This window comes from Procambarus clarkii, chromosome 45 (assembly GCF_040958095.1).
Source record: "Procambarus clarkii isolate CNS0578487 chromosome 45, FALCON_Pclarkii_2.0, whole genome shotgun sequence".
In the NCBI taxonomy this organism is placed as follows: Eukaryota; Metazoa; Arthropoda; class Malacostraca; order Decapoda; family Cambaridae; genus Procambarus; species Procambarus clarkii.
In genome coordinates, this window is record NC_091194.1 from 4,856,351 (window position 1) to 4,877,140 (window position 20,790).

Consider the following 20,790-nt stretch of genomic DNA (forward strand, 5'->3'; position numbering starts at 1 on the left):
GCCATATTCTATCTTCATTCCATATATCTTCAATGCAAAATTAAACAAAAATTCTACTAAATTTAAATTGTTTAATTTAATGATTTTTATGCAACATATGCATTTATCTCCACAGATAAAACGAGTGATCCTCCCAAATGGCGGTGTTTCTTGAAGGGCATTTCCAGCAACCACCTCCTAATTACTCTTCTACCAGCATCTTACAGTGACCTAAAGTTGCTGCTAGTCAAACGTGCCAATATAACTGAAACCAGAAATATGGCTCTCAAGCTTGTTCCAAATTCTTCAAGCTTCTTGGACTTAGACACTGAGACTAATACAACTGACCAGCCTCCGGCAGGTCCCATGTCAGAGCAACAGATATCTTTAGAAAGTAGCACATCATCGCTCACACACATGACATCTCCTAGTCTACCTCCACCCACGCCGACAAATAGTAGATATGCCACTGTGTCAGTTGATGAGGTCGGTGATCATGCTCCATCTAGAATTCGCTACAAATCTGGTCCAATCTCTCAAACAAATTCACATTCAGTTCAGCCAGTATTTTCTGATTCCCTCCTGCGAGAAAGAGCTAGTTCTTTCCATGTTAGTCGAGAACGTTGTAGTTCTTTTGGTCAGGGAGCTGGAGGTGCAGAAAGAAACCGCACTGGGTCTGTAGATTCACCAACCAAAGAGCCTCAGAATGATGTCCCTAAAATCACCTCTCCTAATGAACATGTCAGGAAAAGGTATATCTCGATGCCATCTAAATCATATTCTGGCATATATGATCCTATTTCAACAATCATATCGGCTGAAAGTCTGAGAAATGAAGATAGTTGTGTGCCCCTCCATTTACAAGCAGTTGGAGATGCAGGAGAAACTGATTCTGTACGGAGAGTTTCCAGCCTGGATGAAAGTACCAGTGCTGTAAATCCATCACCTGCCTACAAACCTCTGTTTGGTGCAGTTACTTTGCCTATTTATGTGTATGATTGCAAACTGAGTAGTATCACTACTCAGCTCATAAACTGGTAAGTGTAATTGTGTTTTATTATATATCCCCATCAGGGAATGTTAGGGATCTGTTGGCTTTACCATCTACTTGTAGTTTTCTACTGCATTATTTCTGTATACTGTAATTTCTTTTAAATGCATTTTATTATGAAGCTGAATAATACAGTATAGTTCCATACCAGCTTTTATGTGGTCAGTCAGTCTGTCTCTGACGTTTTATGGCAAGAAATTTGTAGTTAATTTTCGTTAATTTTGGCAAACATCGGACAGTATCCTAAAGTGTGCTAAATGTCGGTAATCCTAGTTGAGGTTTGTGGTACCATTGGTACTTAAATAGGTATATTTATAAAATATTTATAGGGGTGTTGTCTTGCTAAATTACCAAAAAAGGATCATGAAAGGCTGTGAGTAGCAAAGTTCAGCTCTAAATTGGGTGGAGGAAGCATCACAGAGCAGCAAAACTTGGCTTTAGATTGGGTTAAAGAATCATTACATCCAACAATACAGGAATGAGATAAATAAATTTCTCAGGTGCACAGGACAACAGGTGGCAATGCCAGGTGCAAAATAAGTATTATTAGCAAACTGACTATCAGGCAATGAGGAAAGGTGTTTCTTTGGGTAAGAAAGCATGACTTTACATGATTTAAGTACACATGGGAAAAGGGGCATGATGCTTACATCACAATGGTTGTAGTATACAAATCACTTGTACAGTCCTGTCTTGAGTACTACTTTCAGCACTTCCCCCTTCAGAGCAGGAGAGAGTGCTGAAAGAGGGAATACAGAGAACATATATACATAGACGCGATAAAACACCAAAATTATTGGGATCGTCTCAAAGCTCTCCAAATGTACTCGCTAGAAAGGAGACGAGAGAGGTATCAAATAATATACACATGGAAGATACTGGAGGGCCAGGTACCAAATCTACACAGTAAAATAACAACATACTGGAGTGAACAATATGGAAGAAAATGCAGAATAGAACCAGTGAAGAGCAGAGGTGCCATAGGCACAATCAGAGAACACTGTATAAACATCAGGGGTCCATGGTTGTTCAACATCCTCCCAGCGAGCATAAGAAATATTGCCGGAACAACCGTGGACATCTTCAAGATAAAACTAAATTGTTTTCTCCAAGGTGTGCCAGGACCAACCAGGCTGTGGTGGATATGTGAGCCTGCGGGCTGCTGCAAGCAACAGCCTGGTGGACCAAACTCTCTCAAGTCAAGCCTGGCCTCGGGCCGGGCTTGGGGAGTAGAACAACTCCCAGAACCCCATCAAGCAGGTAAAACATACACAAAACTGAGCACAACCTATTCTCTAGCATGCAGCCAAGTACATCACTTAGTCCTTACAAGTCCTTACAGTCGGGAAACAAAGAAATGTTCTGATGATTCCATGCTGAAGCAAATAGATCCTCCAGAATCCTGCATGTTTCTCATATCTACTGAAAGTAGGTCCTGTACCTCTAACGCTCCATTGAAATAGGATAGATGCAGAAGAGGCAGTCACTAAGCACATTCAGAATTCCATGATTGTGGGCTGCACTGAGAAGTAAACCCCAAAGTCAAAGCCCATTCACTCAAGGAAAGGGACTGAGTGGCTCTGCCCCCGTTCAAGCAGTGAACCACCAGCATGGAACTGGAAAGGGATGTCCTGCCAGAGAGAGATGTTCTCCAAAGCACCATCCAAACCACTACAAGCTTGCTCACTGTGATGCAAGCCCATCACAAACTCCCACACTGTGATGTGCAGCTGATGTCAAAAATAACCTTTGACTGGCATCATGAGGACAGTAAACAAAACTTCCAACTGAAATCCAACATGTCCATGAACAGCTTGAATAATGAAAGGTGTTGTGTACTTGAACCTTAAAATGCCTGAAGATGATAGTGGCAAAGAAAAATGCAGAGTGGGTAAACCAGATACCTGTACCACACAGTCCCCTGACCAGCTCAAAAGGTGAAACAGTGCCTTCAACAAGACATGGTTCAGAGGGCAGACCATGCTGGAGTGCAGTAGCTGCATGAGATCCTGACATGGAAGTTGGTTGCCCAATATAGCTGAAGCAATATCAACCATGGGAGGGAGAGGAAGGGTATCCTAGTTGCTGACTAAAAATCACCAAGTCATGATCTAGGCTAGTATTAACATCTTAGAACAGGATTCCAATTCTGATTCTGACTCTTAGTATGTCAGCATGGATCTCAAAAACCTGGCACAATCCTTAAACTTGGCAGTACCAAAATTTAAGCACTGGATGGCAACCGAGTCCCTACTGTAGGGTGGAGTTTCATTATATACACACTTGATCTTTCTGTGTATAGCTTTATATGTTATTGCTATTGTTTGTTAATGAAGGTTTTATGTTCATCTTGGGTGTAAGTAATGTGGTTATTAAGGGAACATGTTGTTAGTCAGTAATTTGTTTACCTTAGAAGCAATGCAACATTTTAAATAAGCATGGAGAGCAAAGTGACTGAATAGGCCTGGTGTATTACTGCTACTAATACTAGAAATTACTACCAATTATGGTTCATAGCTGGTAATTAATTTATTTTTATAATAATTGCGTATACAAATAATGGCAAATTTTGCATGTACTTTTTATGCAGTGACAATCGTTGTAGCGTTGTAGGGAAGGATGTTTATGTAGACGCCACTTCCAAATTAGAGTCTGAAATTGTAGAAGATACAGTTCCTCTGAAGGATGACTCCACTCCATCTGCCACTAGCCTCCAGGAAGATCCAAAACAACCAAGCCCAGAACCACGCTCGGAAGAATCTGATGTTGGAGGTATGAATTACTTTTCAATATTTTATATTGCATGTTTGTTTCTGCAATAAAATAAAAACAGTACTGATTTTAGGCATTACAACTTAGAGGAGAACATACTCAGAAATGAGATGGCATCTTCAAACCAGAGGAAGATGACTTAACTCCTGTACAAGGAGGAATCAATAAATTACGGATTACAAGAGGCATGCCAAGCAAATGGCCTCGGTAGTACTCAACTCTCCTAATGTCTGGTTTCTTAGCTTTTCCCGATCTAATGTTACTCAACCTCCTCTTGTCAGTATAAAGAATAATGTTTACTTTCATCAATATCAGTAGCAAGTGTATACAGCTACTAGATACTGTACAGTACAATATATTATATTTGTGACTGGGATGTGGCAATTGCTCTTACATTCTTGAGTATACAGTCTGCTTTATTCCAGGTACAGTACATATGACTGGGAATTAGTGATGATAATGTCCAACAAGAGATATTGAGAGAGGAGTGGGAAAAGTGAACTTTGAGAGGTCTCTGCAATGCATTCCTATTTTTCCTGTGCATTTTAACATCAAATTCCAAATTTGCAAATTCACATGTATTGTGGTTATTCCAGAATGCATTTATTGTAGACAGTGAGGGCTTACTGTATACACAATAAATTAGATATAACATAAGATAATTGAGTGTTTACTGTATTGGATGTACAATAGCTAAGTGAATAAATAAAGCAGTATATTAATTCTTATTTAAATATTTTAGCAGATTCAAGCTGTCTTCGCGCTCATGTAGAAGCATTGGAAGTATTGTACCTTCGCAGTTTTGTTCTAGGGGTGTTCCAAGCATTACAAAGAGAACTAACTATTAATGCACACGATATGCAAGTTGCTCTAGATCTCTGTCATGAATCTGTCATGGAAATTGAGATTACAAATTTTCTGCAGGTGGGAAGTCTTGTATTTTTTCAGTTATTTGTTCTAGACTTTCATGGAATATGGGATATTGTTGTACAATTTTGTTTATGGTTTATCAGTTTCCAGGATTAGTAGTGTTTTATTTTAAGTACTGTAATTCTGAGAATGTTTTGTATATAGCATTTAATTTGTTTGTTAAATGATGAACTGGAGATTTGATATGCTGTACTATTCCTATTGCTCGCATTAGAGTTTTTGGCATTCCATGTACAGTTTAGTTTTCCTTTTATCATGTACTGTCTTCAAACAGACAATTTGTGGGCACCTTCGAGATTTCCGGTTACGCATGGATCTTGAGCATATACATCAACGCTGGCCAGAACCTTCTGTTCCTGAGACAGACCCACCAGATCAGGGAACAACCACAGGAAAGGTATTTACACATGGTAATCAAAATTGTATTTGATATTCATCAAGACATGTTTCTTCATCATGTGTCTTCTGTGTATTTGGCTCAACATTTGCATGTTTATGAATTGAATCATGGTTGGTGTGGTATCTCCTGGAGTAGCTACCCACTTTCCCAAGTGGGCAGTTTCTTAAGAAATATCACAGGTTTATTTCTACCAATCCTGTTATGAATGCTGTAACATTAGGAACTAGATTCCAGGGTTAAGAATTAGGGGGCTAGAAATAAGGCATCAACCAGTTGTATAAGAAACCATATAGGACATAGACTTACTCTCTCAACTTCAGGGAGATCTACTACCATTCCTTTAACATTTTGAGAAAAAGCACACTTCACAAAGCACGGGAAAGTGAAAATCTACGGGTTTGAACAGCATTGTTAGCCATCAGACACACTGTCAAACTGTACAGTGCAAAGAAAAACTCTAAACTTGGTGGAGGATTACCTACACTCTACCCTCACAGTTCAGATAAAAAATACACTTCTCAAAGCACAGGCTTATAAATACTGTATATTACACACTAACCTTATTATGATGTGTAGTATCCAAGCATTGGAGCAGGTGAATCAGCTAACAAGCCCCTAACTTACCTGTATAGAGGTGATATTGGTCATAGGCTACCACTATATCACTAGCAGAACACATGCCTCTTGCTACGTGTGTTCCAGCCAATGCCTTCATGCTGAAGTTATCTTTTGACTAGAGTCGAGCAATACACAGGACTGGAAATCATGTAAACAGTTTTAAAGGCACATGAATAGATTATATATAATGCAGTTTAGGTTCATCTTCCTTGATTTGACCACTATTACATTAACCTCCCATAAGGTTAATGGGATAAAATTAGGTTAATACCTCACATCTGCACGAACATAGGAAAATGTGGTAGATGATTTGTAGAAATAATTTTATTCATTAATATACTGTTACTGTATCCACAGCAAGCGAAGCAAGAGTCATCAGCGAATTCAAGTGACATGGCAGGTCAGAGAAGCAGCAGTGGGATGAGCAGCAACAGGTTCCCACTCTCCTTGTTGAAGCTACACCATCCTTGCCGGGATCTGCAGCAACTCCATTCAAGTATTCGAGAACGCTTCTTGACCATCCTTCAGGGTTCTTTCCACCCAGTTCCATCCCTACCCGATTACTATTTTTTCTCACCTCAGACATTTCGTCGATCCAGTGAGGTATGTAATTATGAGTTTTGTGTGCAAGTGCCAGACTTGCTACCATATATACAAAGCAAATAAATACTTGCAATATCCATTAAATAAGCACTTAAGATTTCCACATTTTTTCTATATATTGTAGCTCAGTGTTATCTCCACAGGCTTATGTGTTTGCTGTATATATTTTTTAGTTTTGATAATAAATTATTCCTTGAGGTTAACATCTGGTGTGTATTGACTAGCATCATGTAACGTCAAGCTCCAACATTCTGGCTCTGGTGCCACAGGCAATTTTTCATATGTCCCCGCAGAGTCATTAAAGGTGCTAGTGAGACATTAGTTTCCTCTAATGTCTCATAAAGAACTCTATCCTCTCCAGTTAGACAGATACATTTATGGAGACTGAAAACCTTATCTAACCTCAGATAGCATAAAAAGTGACCTATATGAGGCTGATGATGGTCCATCCAATTATCTCCTGTTATTCCCTGTGTGCAAATTTAATTTTCACATCGAGGAAACATGGGAGGTGATCCAAGGCTGGAAGCACTGGAAGTACATGCATGAGGCTGCCACATGAAAGTGGTCAGGGACAGTGGTCAAGCAAGCAAACAAGTAGTTAATGAACCCTCATTAGGCAGTCGCATATGATGCCAAGTGAAGAATAATTAGGTAGAGCTTTGAGTTTTTTAGAATATATCTGTATTGATTATTGTGGATTGGTTACTATTTTCTTTGGAGTGTCTAGCGCCTTAATGTGTGTTTGAACCTGTTCTGTAGATGCAGTTGATGCTTACCTTAGTGAGCCTTCAAATGATTCACTTTATAAAAAATATTTTTAAGATGACTAAAAGCATTGAGTTGTACAAATTTGCTGCTTCCTATAGCATGTTCCTACAGGTTTCTTGGAGAGCATCATGTAATGTTAGTGTTAAGAAGGTCTACATTCTGCACCAGTATGCAACATTTATCTTTTCAAATGTCCAAGCCAGCGCATTATAGATTGATTTAATAAATTAAGGTCAAACTTTTATTGATAATGACAGATGGTTGTATTCTAAACAGATACTTTATCTTACGCTTTACTAGAAAAAGAACCACATTTTTCCTGCAGTTAAACAAAGCTGTGGGGTAAAGAAAAGGGCAAGTGGACTAGGTTCGTAGTTACCGAGGAGGAAGGTATTAAACAAATAGAAAAATTAAAGCCAAATGTGTACCTGAGACCAGATAGAGCATTTGTCAGGGTCCTTTACCCTTCAACTGTGCGATACAACCAGGATTTTCTCACCAATTACCCAGGAATTGCGTAACACAGTCAGGGAGGTTTTAAAGTAATGTGTAAGATTTAAAACTCCCACTAGTGCACAGGGCTCACATCTGCATCCTCAGGCCTTCATTAAACAGATGCCATCTTGGACAAAATTTGTGGGTCAGTAGTGAAAGAGCAACCATAAGTAACATATCCAGCAGCAGCAGCTCACAGCACTACCATACCACTCCTGCCTGTGACATCACTTATTAATTAAATAAAAAAGTAACTGCAAATTTCAAGATTGAGACTGGCATTGATAGTCACTGACTAACTCTTTAATTATTGATTTAATAATTATTTGTTTGTTCATACATAATAATACTTTGCTATATTTTTATATTAAATACAAAAATTACTGATCATACTGTTCAAAGTCTGGTGTTATTTAAACGTTCTGTAACATTTTCTTAAATTAACTCGTATACTGTGTCACAGATTTTGAAATGCTTTCTTAAAATAATTATCCCCTTGAGGAGTTTTTAAACACAAACAGTTTATGAAGCTAGTTATAAATACTGTATAATATTTTCAATTTGTTTATAGTATGCTTTGTTTGAGCTTAACCTACATATAAAGAAATAGTGATCGGTCATTGCATGTTATATAGTACAGTACTGTACTGTATAGTGTAGTTTCATAGGAAACATTAGAAGGAATTGTCAGTAACATTACCTGTTGATAATATATTTTATCATTGTTCTTCTTGTAGTGTTTGTGTTTAATCTAATATAAGGACATTTTATCTGTGACTGGTGGTGCAGGGAACACCAGTAGGAGATTTCATCTATGTGTCATCTCGGGAACTGGAACAATGGGAAAAGGTTAGCGTTGCTTGTGTGAGAGTTGTGCTCGGTCTCAGACAATAGACAACTGAGACAAATGGAACTGGCTTTTTATTTATTTGCATGTTCATAAGTTAACTTAACATTTTTAGAGTTGCTGTTTTCTAAAAGTTATTATACTTTTCTGCCATGTATGTGATAATTGTTAATATTACGTTTTAAAAATAATGGTTTGATACGCTGAATGTTCTAAATAATAAAAAAAAATCACATTTGAAAAATCAAATAAAATTTTGTCTTAAAACACTTACTTACATTTTGTTTTTATATTTTTTATTTATATTCATGCTTTTCTCAGTCATTTTCATCAATGCTCTTAAGCCAGTTTTTGGGATATTTATAAAGTTTATTATGAGGTGATGCTATGTAGCACACTGTGCTGGCATTCAGTAATGATTATCATTGCAGTTCAGTTAAAGTTTGTCAACACTCTCGTATTATAAATGTAATGTTTCTGAGCATGGCCCCTCGGCCTGCTTTCATGTGCGTTGACACTAGAGCCTCCCAGGATACTGACACTACACATGGTTTTGGGTGACTTTATGCCAAGGAGGACACATACCTAAACTGTCTTACCTCTCTCAACAAGGAGTAGGGAAAGTCACTGGAGAGTATACCTCGGTCTCTCCTGAGGTAACCACTCACTATGACAAGCCCTTCAAACTACCCAAAACTCCCTCCAAGTGATTCCTGGTAACTTTCAAATTGTCGTGAATTGCCGTGAAAAAACAAAATACTCATCAACCCAAATGCACCAATTGTAATTACCTAAGTGTAGTTACATGATGAGAGCTACGCTCGTAGTGTTCCTTCTTTCCAGTACTTTTTATCATATGATGTGTTGAAACTACTGAAGGTTTTGGCCTTCTCCACCTTCTCGCCTAATTTCTTCCAACCATCTACCACTCTGTTTGCAAAAGAGAACTTTTTAATTTTTGGTCACCTTGGTTTCCTTAGTTTGAATTTATGACCTTGAAGTTGCAGTTTTCATAAGTTCTAATTTATCAGTTTTGTCAATTCCTTTAACTATTTTGTCTGTAGTGATCATATGTTTTCTTCTATCTTCTAGCTTTGGTATATTTAACACTTTCATCCTCTCTTCATAGCTTTTATTTTTCAGTTCCAAAAGCCATTTAATTGCACGTTGTTGCACATTTTCCCAGTTTATTTATGTACTTCTTGAGATGTGGGCGCCATATAGTTGCTTCATATTCCAATCTTGGTGTAATGATAGGGGGAAGGGAAAGAGTAACCATGTTATTAACACTTTCGCGCTATCTGGACGCGCCGGCGCGTTCGGTTTCGTCTAACGCTAACGCATAGTGGACATAAAGTTATGTCAACTTTTAAAATATTTGTATAAAATTCAATTTTTATCCGATTTACTTTGGGTTTGTTTCAAACTGCGCGCTATGAGGCTCTCTTTCTCACCACTAGGCTGCATGGTACAATAAGTTCATGAAAGGTGTGGATAACTTCGATCAAATGGTATTTTGTCCCAAACGGGTTGCAGGTGGGTGACTTTAGCCGTTTATACTGGTAATTCTTCCCCCATATCATGTATTATATGCATATGTCTGTTTAGGGAATTTTATTCCGATCAATATACAACCAAAAATAACTGTGTGCAACAAGTATAATCTTGACAAACATAACAAAAGTAAAAATATTTCGTGTGTGTTTGACGCTCACTGATATGTTCCAGCGTTGTTTTATATTTGTCGCTATTCTAACTTACGCTTTGTTGATATTTTTTACCTATGGGCACATAGAACATTCTATTGCGAACACATTGACATAAAAATGAATGACGTACATAGAAAATTAATGTCATGAGAGTGAAATAAGTATAAACTTTCAAAGCGCCGTGCGTCGTCCCGTCACCGATACCGGGTAACAATTTTACCACTTCCCACACTCTTGCGGGCGGGCTGCATCATTATTCTACGCTTATATTCATATCACCGTGTTGGGAATTTCATTGCGAGTCCATTGATACCAAAATTAACGCTGTAGAACAAGTGTGGAGGTGATTACAATCCCAAGAGTAAAAACATTTTGTTGCTGATGGGCGCTCACGGCGAGTCATCTACGTAGTTATTTATTTGGTGCTGGTATCCCTATATGTTTCGTGACTTATTTTACTAATGTTCTTCTAGAGAATTTTATTGCGAACACGTTGGTACCAAAATGAAATACGTAGCATGAGAACTAAGGTCAGAAGAGTAAAAAGAGTATACACATTTTTGTTTTTACGCTTAAGCGATAAAAACGCAGCGCGCACATTCGGTTGGCTGAGTGACCTTTGCGGAGAGCGCGAAAGTGTTAATTACCTGGCACCCCCCTGGACAGTTGGTTAGATCCTACAAAAGCCAGAATAGTTATTCAAGATCTGAGTTTTGATCCTTGAGAATGTCTCTGCATATAGGGCTGCCTTCTTTAATGGTTGCTTTATGGTGTGGTGCCCAATCTGTTGTGATTGCAGTGGTGTGAGTGCAGAGAGGATAAATGGTACTTGCTCTAGTAGTGCTTACATAATAAAATACCACTAATAAATTTGGATTCCTTATTCTTCAATTGCTGAACTTGCTGCTGGGATTAAAGTGGGAATTGTACTCCCCTCAACTTTGTTACACTAGTGCTGCCATCTAGTGCTGGTCAATGTACTTTGGTTATTACAGAGTGATTATTTGACAGTTTAAAGGTGCCTAGGATAATTTGGCACTTTTTTTTTGTTTTTAAATGGTTTGTGTGTGTTATTGTAAGCAGTTACTTCAAGGTGGATTAAGAAGTATACCCTCCACTTAGCTCTGCACCGCTTTGTGTGTGGGGGAAGGGGGAACAAGAAAACTTGAAAAGGTTTTTGTTCTTTTTGGATGTAAAGTCGCTCAGAACCTGGTGCACGGTGTGTCTTGTGGGGCCCAGTGTCAATGCATGGGAGAGCTACCGAGGTACCACCCAGAAAGGGACGTTTCATTCCACTTGATGTTCTATTTATGTTTTAACTTAAATGCTTCCAAGCCTGATATTACTAATTTATAATTAATATACCTGTATTAGATTTCATCCAATACAGGCAACTTCTTTCAGTACTTAAAAGATGATGTTTGAAAATAATTATATAAAATGTAAATAAAGTCTTTTAAATTCTCATTCTATTATAATTATAAGGTAGAAGCATAAATTGTCAAAAACATTGACCTGCATGCTGCTTGAACAAAATGTTTGATACCCCTCAAATGCCACTTTTTATACCATATTCTACTCCCTACATAGGGTTTTATTTGCTAACTTAGCTGTTTTGGATGAAATTCCTTATGATGTGGTAAAATTAAGTGTTATAATGTATATTATAAAATCCAAGAGATTTAATGTTGGGCATGTTTATGTATAGACTTACATTTTTTTGTATTGTTATGATCTTAATAGCTATGAAGGTTTGTGTATCATTTCTTCCATTTTGGTCACCATACTGGTCTTGTGTAACAATAATGTTTTACCCATTTCGGAAAAAGAAAATCATAGCACATTTTTCCTCTGGCACAAGTTTGAATATATAGTAGTCTTTGGCAGGCTGTGATATCAGAGCAGACTTCATACAATAACACAACTTTGCATCTCATATGCTCAGTTGACTCCAAATTTATTTACCTGTAGTGTACTTTGTAGGTAATAATTTCCGAGAGTTATTCTATTAAACTTCCAAGTAGCTTAGAACCATCCATGAAAATATTCACATAAATCTGTGTCCCTTCAGGGGATTTTTTTTTATGTAAAAAATGAACATGAACTTTGTGGGACTCAATTAGTGACATTTCCCCCTGTCTAAAACATTGGCTCTTATCACTGCTCCTGTCTTTGTCAATTAGGATTTTTTTTTTATTCATGCTAGTAAATTGCCTGTCACCCTTCCTGTGTGTTCTAACTAACTGAACTGCCTCTTTGTGGGACTCTTGAGTTTACTTTTAATAGCCACATTCAATAGCTTGTGTGTTAGATACACAGATAGACACAGATGCAGACAGTTGTAGATATAGACACAGAGGAACAAAGGCAGACAAAAACATACAGGCAGGCAGGCACTTGGAATATAATATACTGTATCCTGTATAATGTAGGTAAAATGGCCATTATGCAGCACTTATTACAGTATATGAGAGAGGCACTGCACATTAATGTGTTTGTGTACGTACAACTAATTTCCACACTGTATTTACTATTTACGTTAACTTTTTCTGAGATTTTGGAACTTACTTTATGTAATTTGTTCCCACAACCTTCCAGGATCAGCTTGACCTGACGAGGCATCGAAAGTTGCGAAGAGTATCTGTAAGCAAGGTACTTCTTCAAATAAACTGATTAGCAAACTCAGATTGCCTTGTCTATTATTAATTCAGTTTGTAAATGAGGTGTTATTGGCTGTATTTATTGGTTTATTAATATTCAAATTGAGTTGATTTTGTATTTACTGTATTACTGTTGCAATGCTGAGGTTGCTGTAGTATCGGTTTCTATATAGCACTGTCTTGCATGACGTATAAGAATACAGTAATTACGCATTTAATGGCAAAGTTTATTGGCACCTGTAAGCATTTGTTATTACATGTTATTCTGGAAATGTTGTAAGTTTGGAGCTTGCTTCCAAATACTTCAGATAGTTTCATCTTGACACTGCATGTTAATTGTGCTGTCATTCTCTGGGGGGTATGATCTTTTGATATGAAAATTTAGTACTATATAATATATATATATATATATATATATATATATATATATATATATATATATATATATATATATATATATATATATATGTCGTACCTAGTAGCCAGAATGCACTTCTCAGCCTACTATGCAAGGCCCGATTTGCCTAATAAGCCAAGTTTTCATGAATTAATTGTTTTTCGACTACCTAACCTACCTAACCTAACCTAACCTAACTTTTTCTGCTACCTAACCTAACCTAACCAATAAAGTTAGGTTAGGTTAGGTTAGGTAGGGTTGGTTAGGTTCGGTCATATATCTACGTTAATTTTAACTCCAATAAAAAAAATTGACCTCATATATAATGAAATGAGTATCTTTATCATTTCATAAGAAAAAAATTAGAGAAAATATATTAATTCAGGAAAACTTGGCTTATTAGGCAAATCGGGCCTTGCATAGTAGGCTGAGAAGTGCGTTCTGGCTACTAGGTACGACATATATATATATATATATATATATATATATATATATATATATATATATATATATATATATATATATATATATATATAATAATTATATATTATATATAATATAATATTGAGTTTGCCTATATATCATTAGTTGCATCTATATTGCTTTATTTGAATATTTTGTTTTAACTGGTCTGCTAATCATTTGCATATGTATGTTCTCTAGTACAGTACTGTATTTATGAACTATTATTTCTTGACTTCTAGTTAGTTAATTCAACTAGTTCTCTGTATTGTATATTGTAAACTGTGTCTATCTGGCATGCCTTTATAAACTAAATTATACCTAAGTGTCTCTTAATTATAATTTTGACTGTTATCTTGCCATGTTTTTTGCCTTCTAGAAGCCTTGTTGATGCTCACTGAAGAAACCTCATTCTCTTAACATGATTTTTCTGACAGTTATGGTATGGCCGCCATTTGTCTTGAGTAGCATGTGTGGAAGACTTGTATAAATGATTGTATATTGTACTGCATCTAAGATACAGCATGATGGGGGTTTAATTAAGGGCTTCTTAGCAAGTTATTTCGTGCCATTATATGCGTGCAGAATGTGCACTGTGATACTGTACTAGTACAGTACTTTAAATAAATAAGGTATTTTATAAAATTTAAAAATGATTTCCATTATATGAAATAAATTCATTTTAGCTCTATTTTTGATATGTAATATGAATTTTACTAGGTACACTAAAAAAAACAAATCCTTTTAGTTTTCACTCAAATATTTTTAAACTTCGTCGTGCCAGCTGAAGACTTTTGGCATGCCAATCCATCACCGGTTCCAGCAGTCCTATCTCCTGCCTGGAGATTGGATTTGTGGTTGTTTCTGTTTGGTGGGCATAAATTTTTGCCGTGGAGGTCAGTTGACTTCCTTAATCCCTGCACTGCTCACCTGTTAAATGTACCAACTCTGTGGTGTGCAAAAAAAAAAAAAAAAAAAAAAAATACAATGTTGCATCCAGAAAGCACAAAAATCCAATTAAAAAGTCTCTACCACTTGTGGTTTAGCTTCACTGGCCTGGAAAAGTTAAGCTCAACTTAAGCATTTATCACAGCTCCTTTTCTGTGCTGCCTTTGGGCAACATCAAGGTTCATCCAGTGTTGGGATATCTAGGTGAGGCTACTTTCATGGTTCTCAGAAGCTCTTTCATGGTGATTATCAGTACCATTATACTGTGGGAATGTCTGCATGATTTTCAACGATTGGACCAGAAACATTTTGCCATATTAGGTGGTTTCTGAGGGTATCTCTTGGAATTGGTTCCCTGGTCCTCCATTGGTGTCCCTGGACATTGGGTTGCCATCTACTTCATTATTACTGTGCCTACATTAACAAATGTTGGACAGTGGGGGGGGGGGGATTTCCTTGTGGGTTACATTGGTTCTCGACCCAGTGGGCCAGAAGGATTCTCCTAAGGTGGATCCATGACTTGTTGGTGATCAATTTTCATGTAACATGTCATTCATTATGGATGACCACCATGTGTGTGAGGTTTGCTGGCTGGTATTGAGCAAGTCTTGGCTCATTTCTTGGACCTCAAGGACATCTTTTGGTATGTACAGTCTAGCTTATAAAATTCACCAAGCTTACTCATGTCATTCTCTGGAAGCTTGGTTCATGGATGCTAGAGTCTTGGCCTACTTTAATGACAAGATGATTTGGCTCTCCAGTCATTGTTTATGCCTCCTAACCAATGTAGGTGGTGGGCCATGTTGGTTTGTTGTTAGTATCTCACAGTGCTACAGTTGAAGGGTTACAGTACTGTGTTAAAATGACTTTGCAGGGGCTTAGATTTCTACCCCCTCCCCAGTTACACTACTGTTCCACAAATAGTAGTGTAACAGTTAACATATTGAATTAGTTCCTTTATTGATACATTACTGTTATACATAGCATTATCTGTATAGGCCTATTGAATTCCTATATAATGAGATGCCTGTACTAAATTGAATATGGAAATCTAAATTTGTTTGTACTAGGTACTGTATAAATATGAAAGCTGTAATTTGCTAACTCACTGTGTTTTACATTGAGTTTCAACACATGACTGTCACCCAAGCATTATTTGAAAAGAGAAGTACAGTAATTCCAAAGTATTTCTGTAGTGTAAAACTTGCTTAACTTTATTTTGATTGGTAGGCTTAAAAAAATGATGTGCACATTTTTTGTTGCCGTTTTATGTTGTATAAACAAAATAGATAACTTTTTCTTATCAAAATTTCTCAATGTTTTTCCAGAAATCTGATGTATTTACGGAGGGTGAAGAAGAACTTGATGATGAAAATACTGTTAACGGTGGAGAGGAGGAGGATGAAGATGAAGACCATGATAAAAGCATTGAATTCCGATCTGAAATTGGCAGTACTGGTAAGGATTTTTAATATTAGCAAGTGTCTGGGAAATTATTAGCAGCAAATTGTTGTCAAGGTCTTCTTGTAATATGAGTTTGAACTGATCTGTCATCTAGCAGCAGTTGGGGGAGGAGATGGGGGAAGGTTATGGGGAGAGATTATGGTAATCATCATTATTGTCAAAACCACAACAATTACTGCTTTCAACACCACAGACCTCTGCTTTCAACACCACAGACCTCTGCTTCCATCACCACAGCCACAGCAACCTCTGCTTCCATCACCACAGCCACAGCAACCTATGCTTCCATCACCACAGCAACCTCTGCTTCCAACACCACAGCAACCTCTGCTTCCAACACCACAGCCACAGCAACCTCTGCTTCCAACACCACAGCCACAGCAACCTCTGCTTCCAATACCACAGCAACCTCTGCTTCCAACACCACAGCAACCTCTGCTTCCAACACCACAGCAACCTCTGCTTCCAACACCACAGCAACCTCTGCTTCCAACACCACAGCAACCTCTGCTTCCAACACCACAGCAACCTCTGCTTCCAACACCACAGCCACAGCAACCTCTGCTTCCAACACCACAGCCACAGCAACCTCTGCTTCCAATACCACAGCAACCTCTGCTTCCAACACCACAGCAACCTCTGCTTCCAACACCACAGCAACCTCTGCTTCCAACACCACAGCAACCTCTGCTTCCAACACCACAGCAACCTCTGCTTCCAACACCACAACCACTACATTCACAATCATCACTGAATGCTCATCATATTTGTGATCATTACACCATCTTGTACACTGTATTTTAGTACCCTGTAATAATTGCACACCCTGTACACATTACTTCCTTATTCATGTTCTGAATTATGCCTGTCCAAGGTTACCATTCTTGATCATCCTGTTGTGAGGAAAATGTATCTTAGTTATTTAATGGATTTATTATATATGAATTGGGAAGTTTTTAATGTTAACCACCTTTTTATTTCAAATGTAATAAAGTTAAGTGTATACGTTTTCTTCATTTGTGTGTGATCATCTAGTATTTCTGAATAAATTTATCTGATAACTATTTTTCTCAACATTAATTGTTCTTAAATTTCTACAGTATACCATCGTCTTCATAGTCAACTGACAGCTTTTGAAGGAGATGAAGACAAAACGTCAGTAATCAGTGAACGCGATGAAGACCTCAGCACGTTACCTGATAATATGGATCTAGCCGATGGTCCCATCCCTCCTCTCTTTCTGCACTTCACTTGTACAGTCCGACTTGCCGGTCACGTACAGTCTACTTTATCTATGAAGACAGTACCTACTTGCCTTAGTAAGTGTTAAGATCATTTGAAATTTGTTACCATTACCTCTTCATATCTGCCTTCTGTTTAAAACTGGTTCCACTTTTGATGTTTAATTTGTCACCAGGTAATAGCAATTTCCAGGTCAATTTTGATTTGAAAGAGTCCTCTTATTTTGTAATATTTTATTATGAAAGTTCTCAGTACAGTATATTCAGTTTATATTTGAGCATAATAGATTTGCACTCTAATAATTAATTATTACTGGAAACTAGTCTTCCAATTAAATTCTCCTAAATAATTGTTCATACATTTTATACTCTGCCTCTCTGCCACCACAAAAGCTTCACACTAACTGAATTTGGAAATATTGTTCTCACAAATATTTAGTTGGATTTCATTATTATTCATCTAAAGAGCCTTATCACTTATCACATATAATATGCATGTTGTAATATTATACATTTGGAATTTGTTAAAATATTGAATGCCACCTTAGTAATTGTTTTAATTTTGTATGAAACAGATGAAATTGTGGATTCATTGAGGGGCAATGATGTGGACTTGTCCTCAGTCAATGTGACATTGGATGTTTTGTGCATGACACTACCTCCTGCCTTAGCCTCAAAGACAGCAGGAGAGTCGGTTGCTTCCATGATGGATTCAAGATCAGCTCGAACTACTAGCTTTTGCTCTATGGCTTCACCACAGCAAAAACGAACAAGATCTATATCGGAGTCAACTTGTGCTTCATTATCAGATATGGATGAATCGTAAGTTCACTTGTTATAATTTTAAAAGTAATATATCTTGCTATGATTGACAGTGGATTGATTCAGGTGGTTATTTGCATGTCAGATTGATTCATTGACGCAGACATGTGATAGTAAACACACTGGTGTGTGGCAGACATGTGGTAGTAAACACAATGGCAGTATAATGTTCTTAAACAGCATGATCAAAATAGATCAAAATATAATGGCTGAATTTAATCCTCTGGAAATGGCTAATTTTCATATCGACCTGTTAATGAAACCCAAATTATCTGAATGACAGTTTATTGTATATAATGTGTGGTAAGAGTCCCTTATAATCTCCCACTGATTGTTCCCATAGGTGTGCTGCACACGTAATACAGATATTCAACATGGTAATTCATCCAGTATTACCATTTTTTACTTATGAGGTTTTATTATGTCTTGATATTTCTTTCAAAGATACATGGAAGATGAAGACCAACTTGGCCATCTTCCAAATTACCAGCATCAAGCTATTGTATCCACTGTTGATGAGGTTAGTAGGTGTATCTGTGACAGGTAATTATCTAGGAATTTTGGCTTATAACTCTTGCTATTGACTCCATTATTGTCACTTTTTACACTTTTTGTAATATTTCTGCTGCTTCTCTAGTTGCATTTTTTTGTATTTTTACTTTCCTTTATTACTACCTTCACCTTTTCCTTAAGCTCATTGTGCATAGTACATGTGTGTGTGTTTCATGGATGGAGATTTCATGCCATCTAAGATCTCACTCAAGGAGATTGTTTTTACCTTATGCTAATATATTTTGGTATATAAATGCTTGTATACAATATGTGTAAATTTGACAAAATAATTAATAGGCTGTAATATTGTATCTATTTTATTCATTGTCTTATATTTCAGATAAAGTGGCTTTTACGTGATGAAATAGCATCAGCAATGCTACAAGTTTATCCTCTAGCAGAACAGACACTGAATATGGTAGCCACTCATGTGGAGAGTTCACGGCAAGCCCGGAACTGTATTTCAGAATCCATCCCCCTCAACTTTGTTTGTGGCATGGAACAAAGTAGAGACAAATTTATGCAAGTATGTTTACTTTCTATGTTGCAGAGTGGTTTATGAAATAATTTATCAGAGGTATTCTGATGAATTTATTTTTATACCTGTTATGTGTTGTAACTGTCCTGTAATATTAAAATTATTTTTGCCCCTCAAGTTTCTAGGTTCCTCAGGATTTTTTTGGGTAAATTTATTCTTCTATCTGGCCCCTCTTAATGTGGGTATTACTGGGTAAGAAGTGTGCTGCTGTTTGATCTAAGGCTACACAGCTTTTACTTTCATTATATATACTTTCCTTTATCTACTAGAAGTGTAATACAAGCCCAATAAGCATTCTTTGAGGCAAGTACCCAAATTGTGTGCCCTGTCAAAGGCTGCCCTGGTGCAGACTGTTGCCCTGCTGCTAGATGGTTTACCCTATAACTGGGCTGTGTGTCGTGTCTTCTGGCTGTGCACCTTGGGAAGGAGGGGGGAGGGGGGGTGATTATGTGCCTAAGAGCTCCTAGCTGCTTTTCCAGGGTTTACAGAACTTTATTCCATGGTGCTTCATTACATGTTACACTCGATTTTGTGCAAATACTCATCAACTTTTTGTAAACGTTTCTCCAGTAAGAATGCTTTATATTTTTCATTTGGTGTTTTACTAAAGTAAAATCCATTGTGTCCTCTGGGCAGGATGATAGTCTGATAGATGGCATTCTTGGAAGGTGTGCTACAGGGAATGTCTGTGTCTGCAGGGTCATATAAGATGCTATGGGAGTCACATCAGTAAATCAGTCCAGAAAAGACTTACAGAAGAAACATTTTGTGTAAATTCAGAACCATGTAAGAGTTCTCTCTTGCAATCAAATGCTGCATAACAAGCACTCTGCATCACTGCCCACTGTCTATCTGGCCACTTGTACCGCTAACCAGGAACAGATTTCAGTGCCACATCTTTAACACATTTTTCATTTCCTTCAATGATCTTATTCTTCCTGACAGATCCAAGGAAGCTATGCACAGAAAGAGGGGGAAAGATTGAGAAAGTTTCATTTAACAATGACTTAGCATTCAACTGCTCTTGCTCTAGAGTAGCTAATGCTTAAGCTCTTGGGAGCCATTGTAGCTATGCCCAGAAAGGGGAATTTCATTACACTTGATACTCTTATTATAATCCTTAATTTTTAGAATGGTTTTCAATTCACATATGATGGAAATTTAAATGCATTAGCATCACTGTGTAATATATATACAGTTCTATAGGGAAGAAATAAAAAATAAGTTTGTTCATGTTAAATACGTACTTCTTCACAGGAATTTGGACGACTTAGTGTTAGTGGTCACCATCTGAAGCAAGAGGGTTCACTATATTATGTAGTTCAAGATAAGACTCAAATGAGGAGGAGACATTTCTCAACATTGGTACCTCCTCTTGGATTAAAAAATCAGTTCCTCATTGTCAGGTAAGGACAATATTTAACAGTTTTGCGTTTAAATAGAGATGAGCTGGTATTTTCTCTATGAAGGTGGCTATTTTGGATGTATCAGATTGAGACATTTTCCATTTTGTAACTCTTGACCTGGAGCT

General features: G+C 37.2%; 1 protein-coding gene across 12 annotated transcripts in view; it reads left to right on the forward strand.

The window, feature by feature from the left end:
* Positions 1-20,790, forward strand: part of LOC123769849 (KICSTOR complex protein SZT2) — a 146,510-nt gene that overhangs the window by 40,871 nt on the left and 84,849 nt on the right. For 6 of the 12 annotated variants that reach the window (XM_045761221.2, XM_045761225.2, XM_069301235.1 and 3 more), the window contains exons 22-34: positions 116-1,016; positions 3,621-3,802; positions 4,545-4,726; positions 5,007-5,129; positions 6,108-6,353; positions 8,409-8,468; positions 12,774-12,827; positions 15,971-16,100; positions 17,207-17,425; positions 17,923-18,169; positions 18,614-18,689; positions 19,062-19,247; positions 20,517-20,665. In XM_045761221.2, the coding sequence (XP_045617177.2) occupies positions 116-1,016; positions 3,621-3,802; positions 4,545-4,726; positions 5,007-5,129; positions 6,108-6,353; positions 8,409-8,468; positions 12,774-12,827; positions 15,971-16,100; positions 17,207-17,425; positions 17,923-18,169; positions 18,614-18,689; positions 19,062-19,247; positions 20,517-20,665 (2,755 nt within the window). The remainder of the gene's footprint in view (positions 1-115; positions 1,017-3,620; positions 3,803-4,544; positions 4,727-5,006; positions 5,130-6,107; positions 6,354-8,408; positions 8,469-12,773; positions 12,828-15,970; positions 16,101-17,206; positions 17,426-17,922; positions 18,170-18,613; positions 18,690-19,061; positions 19,248-20,516; positions 20,666-20,790) is intronic. The other 6 variants (XM_069301234.1, XM_069301233.1, XM_069301236.1 and 3 more) reach the window with 6 other exon arrangements.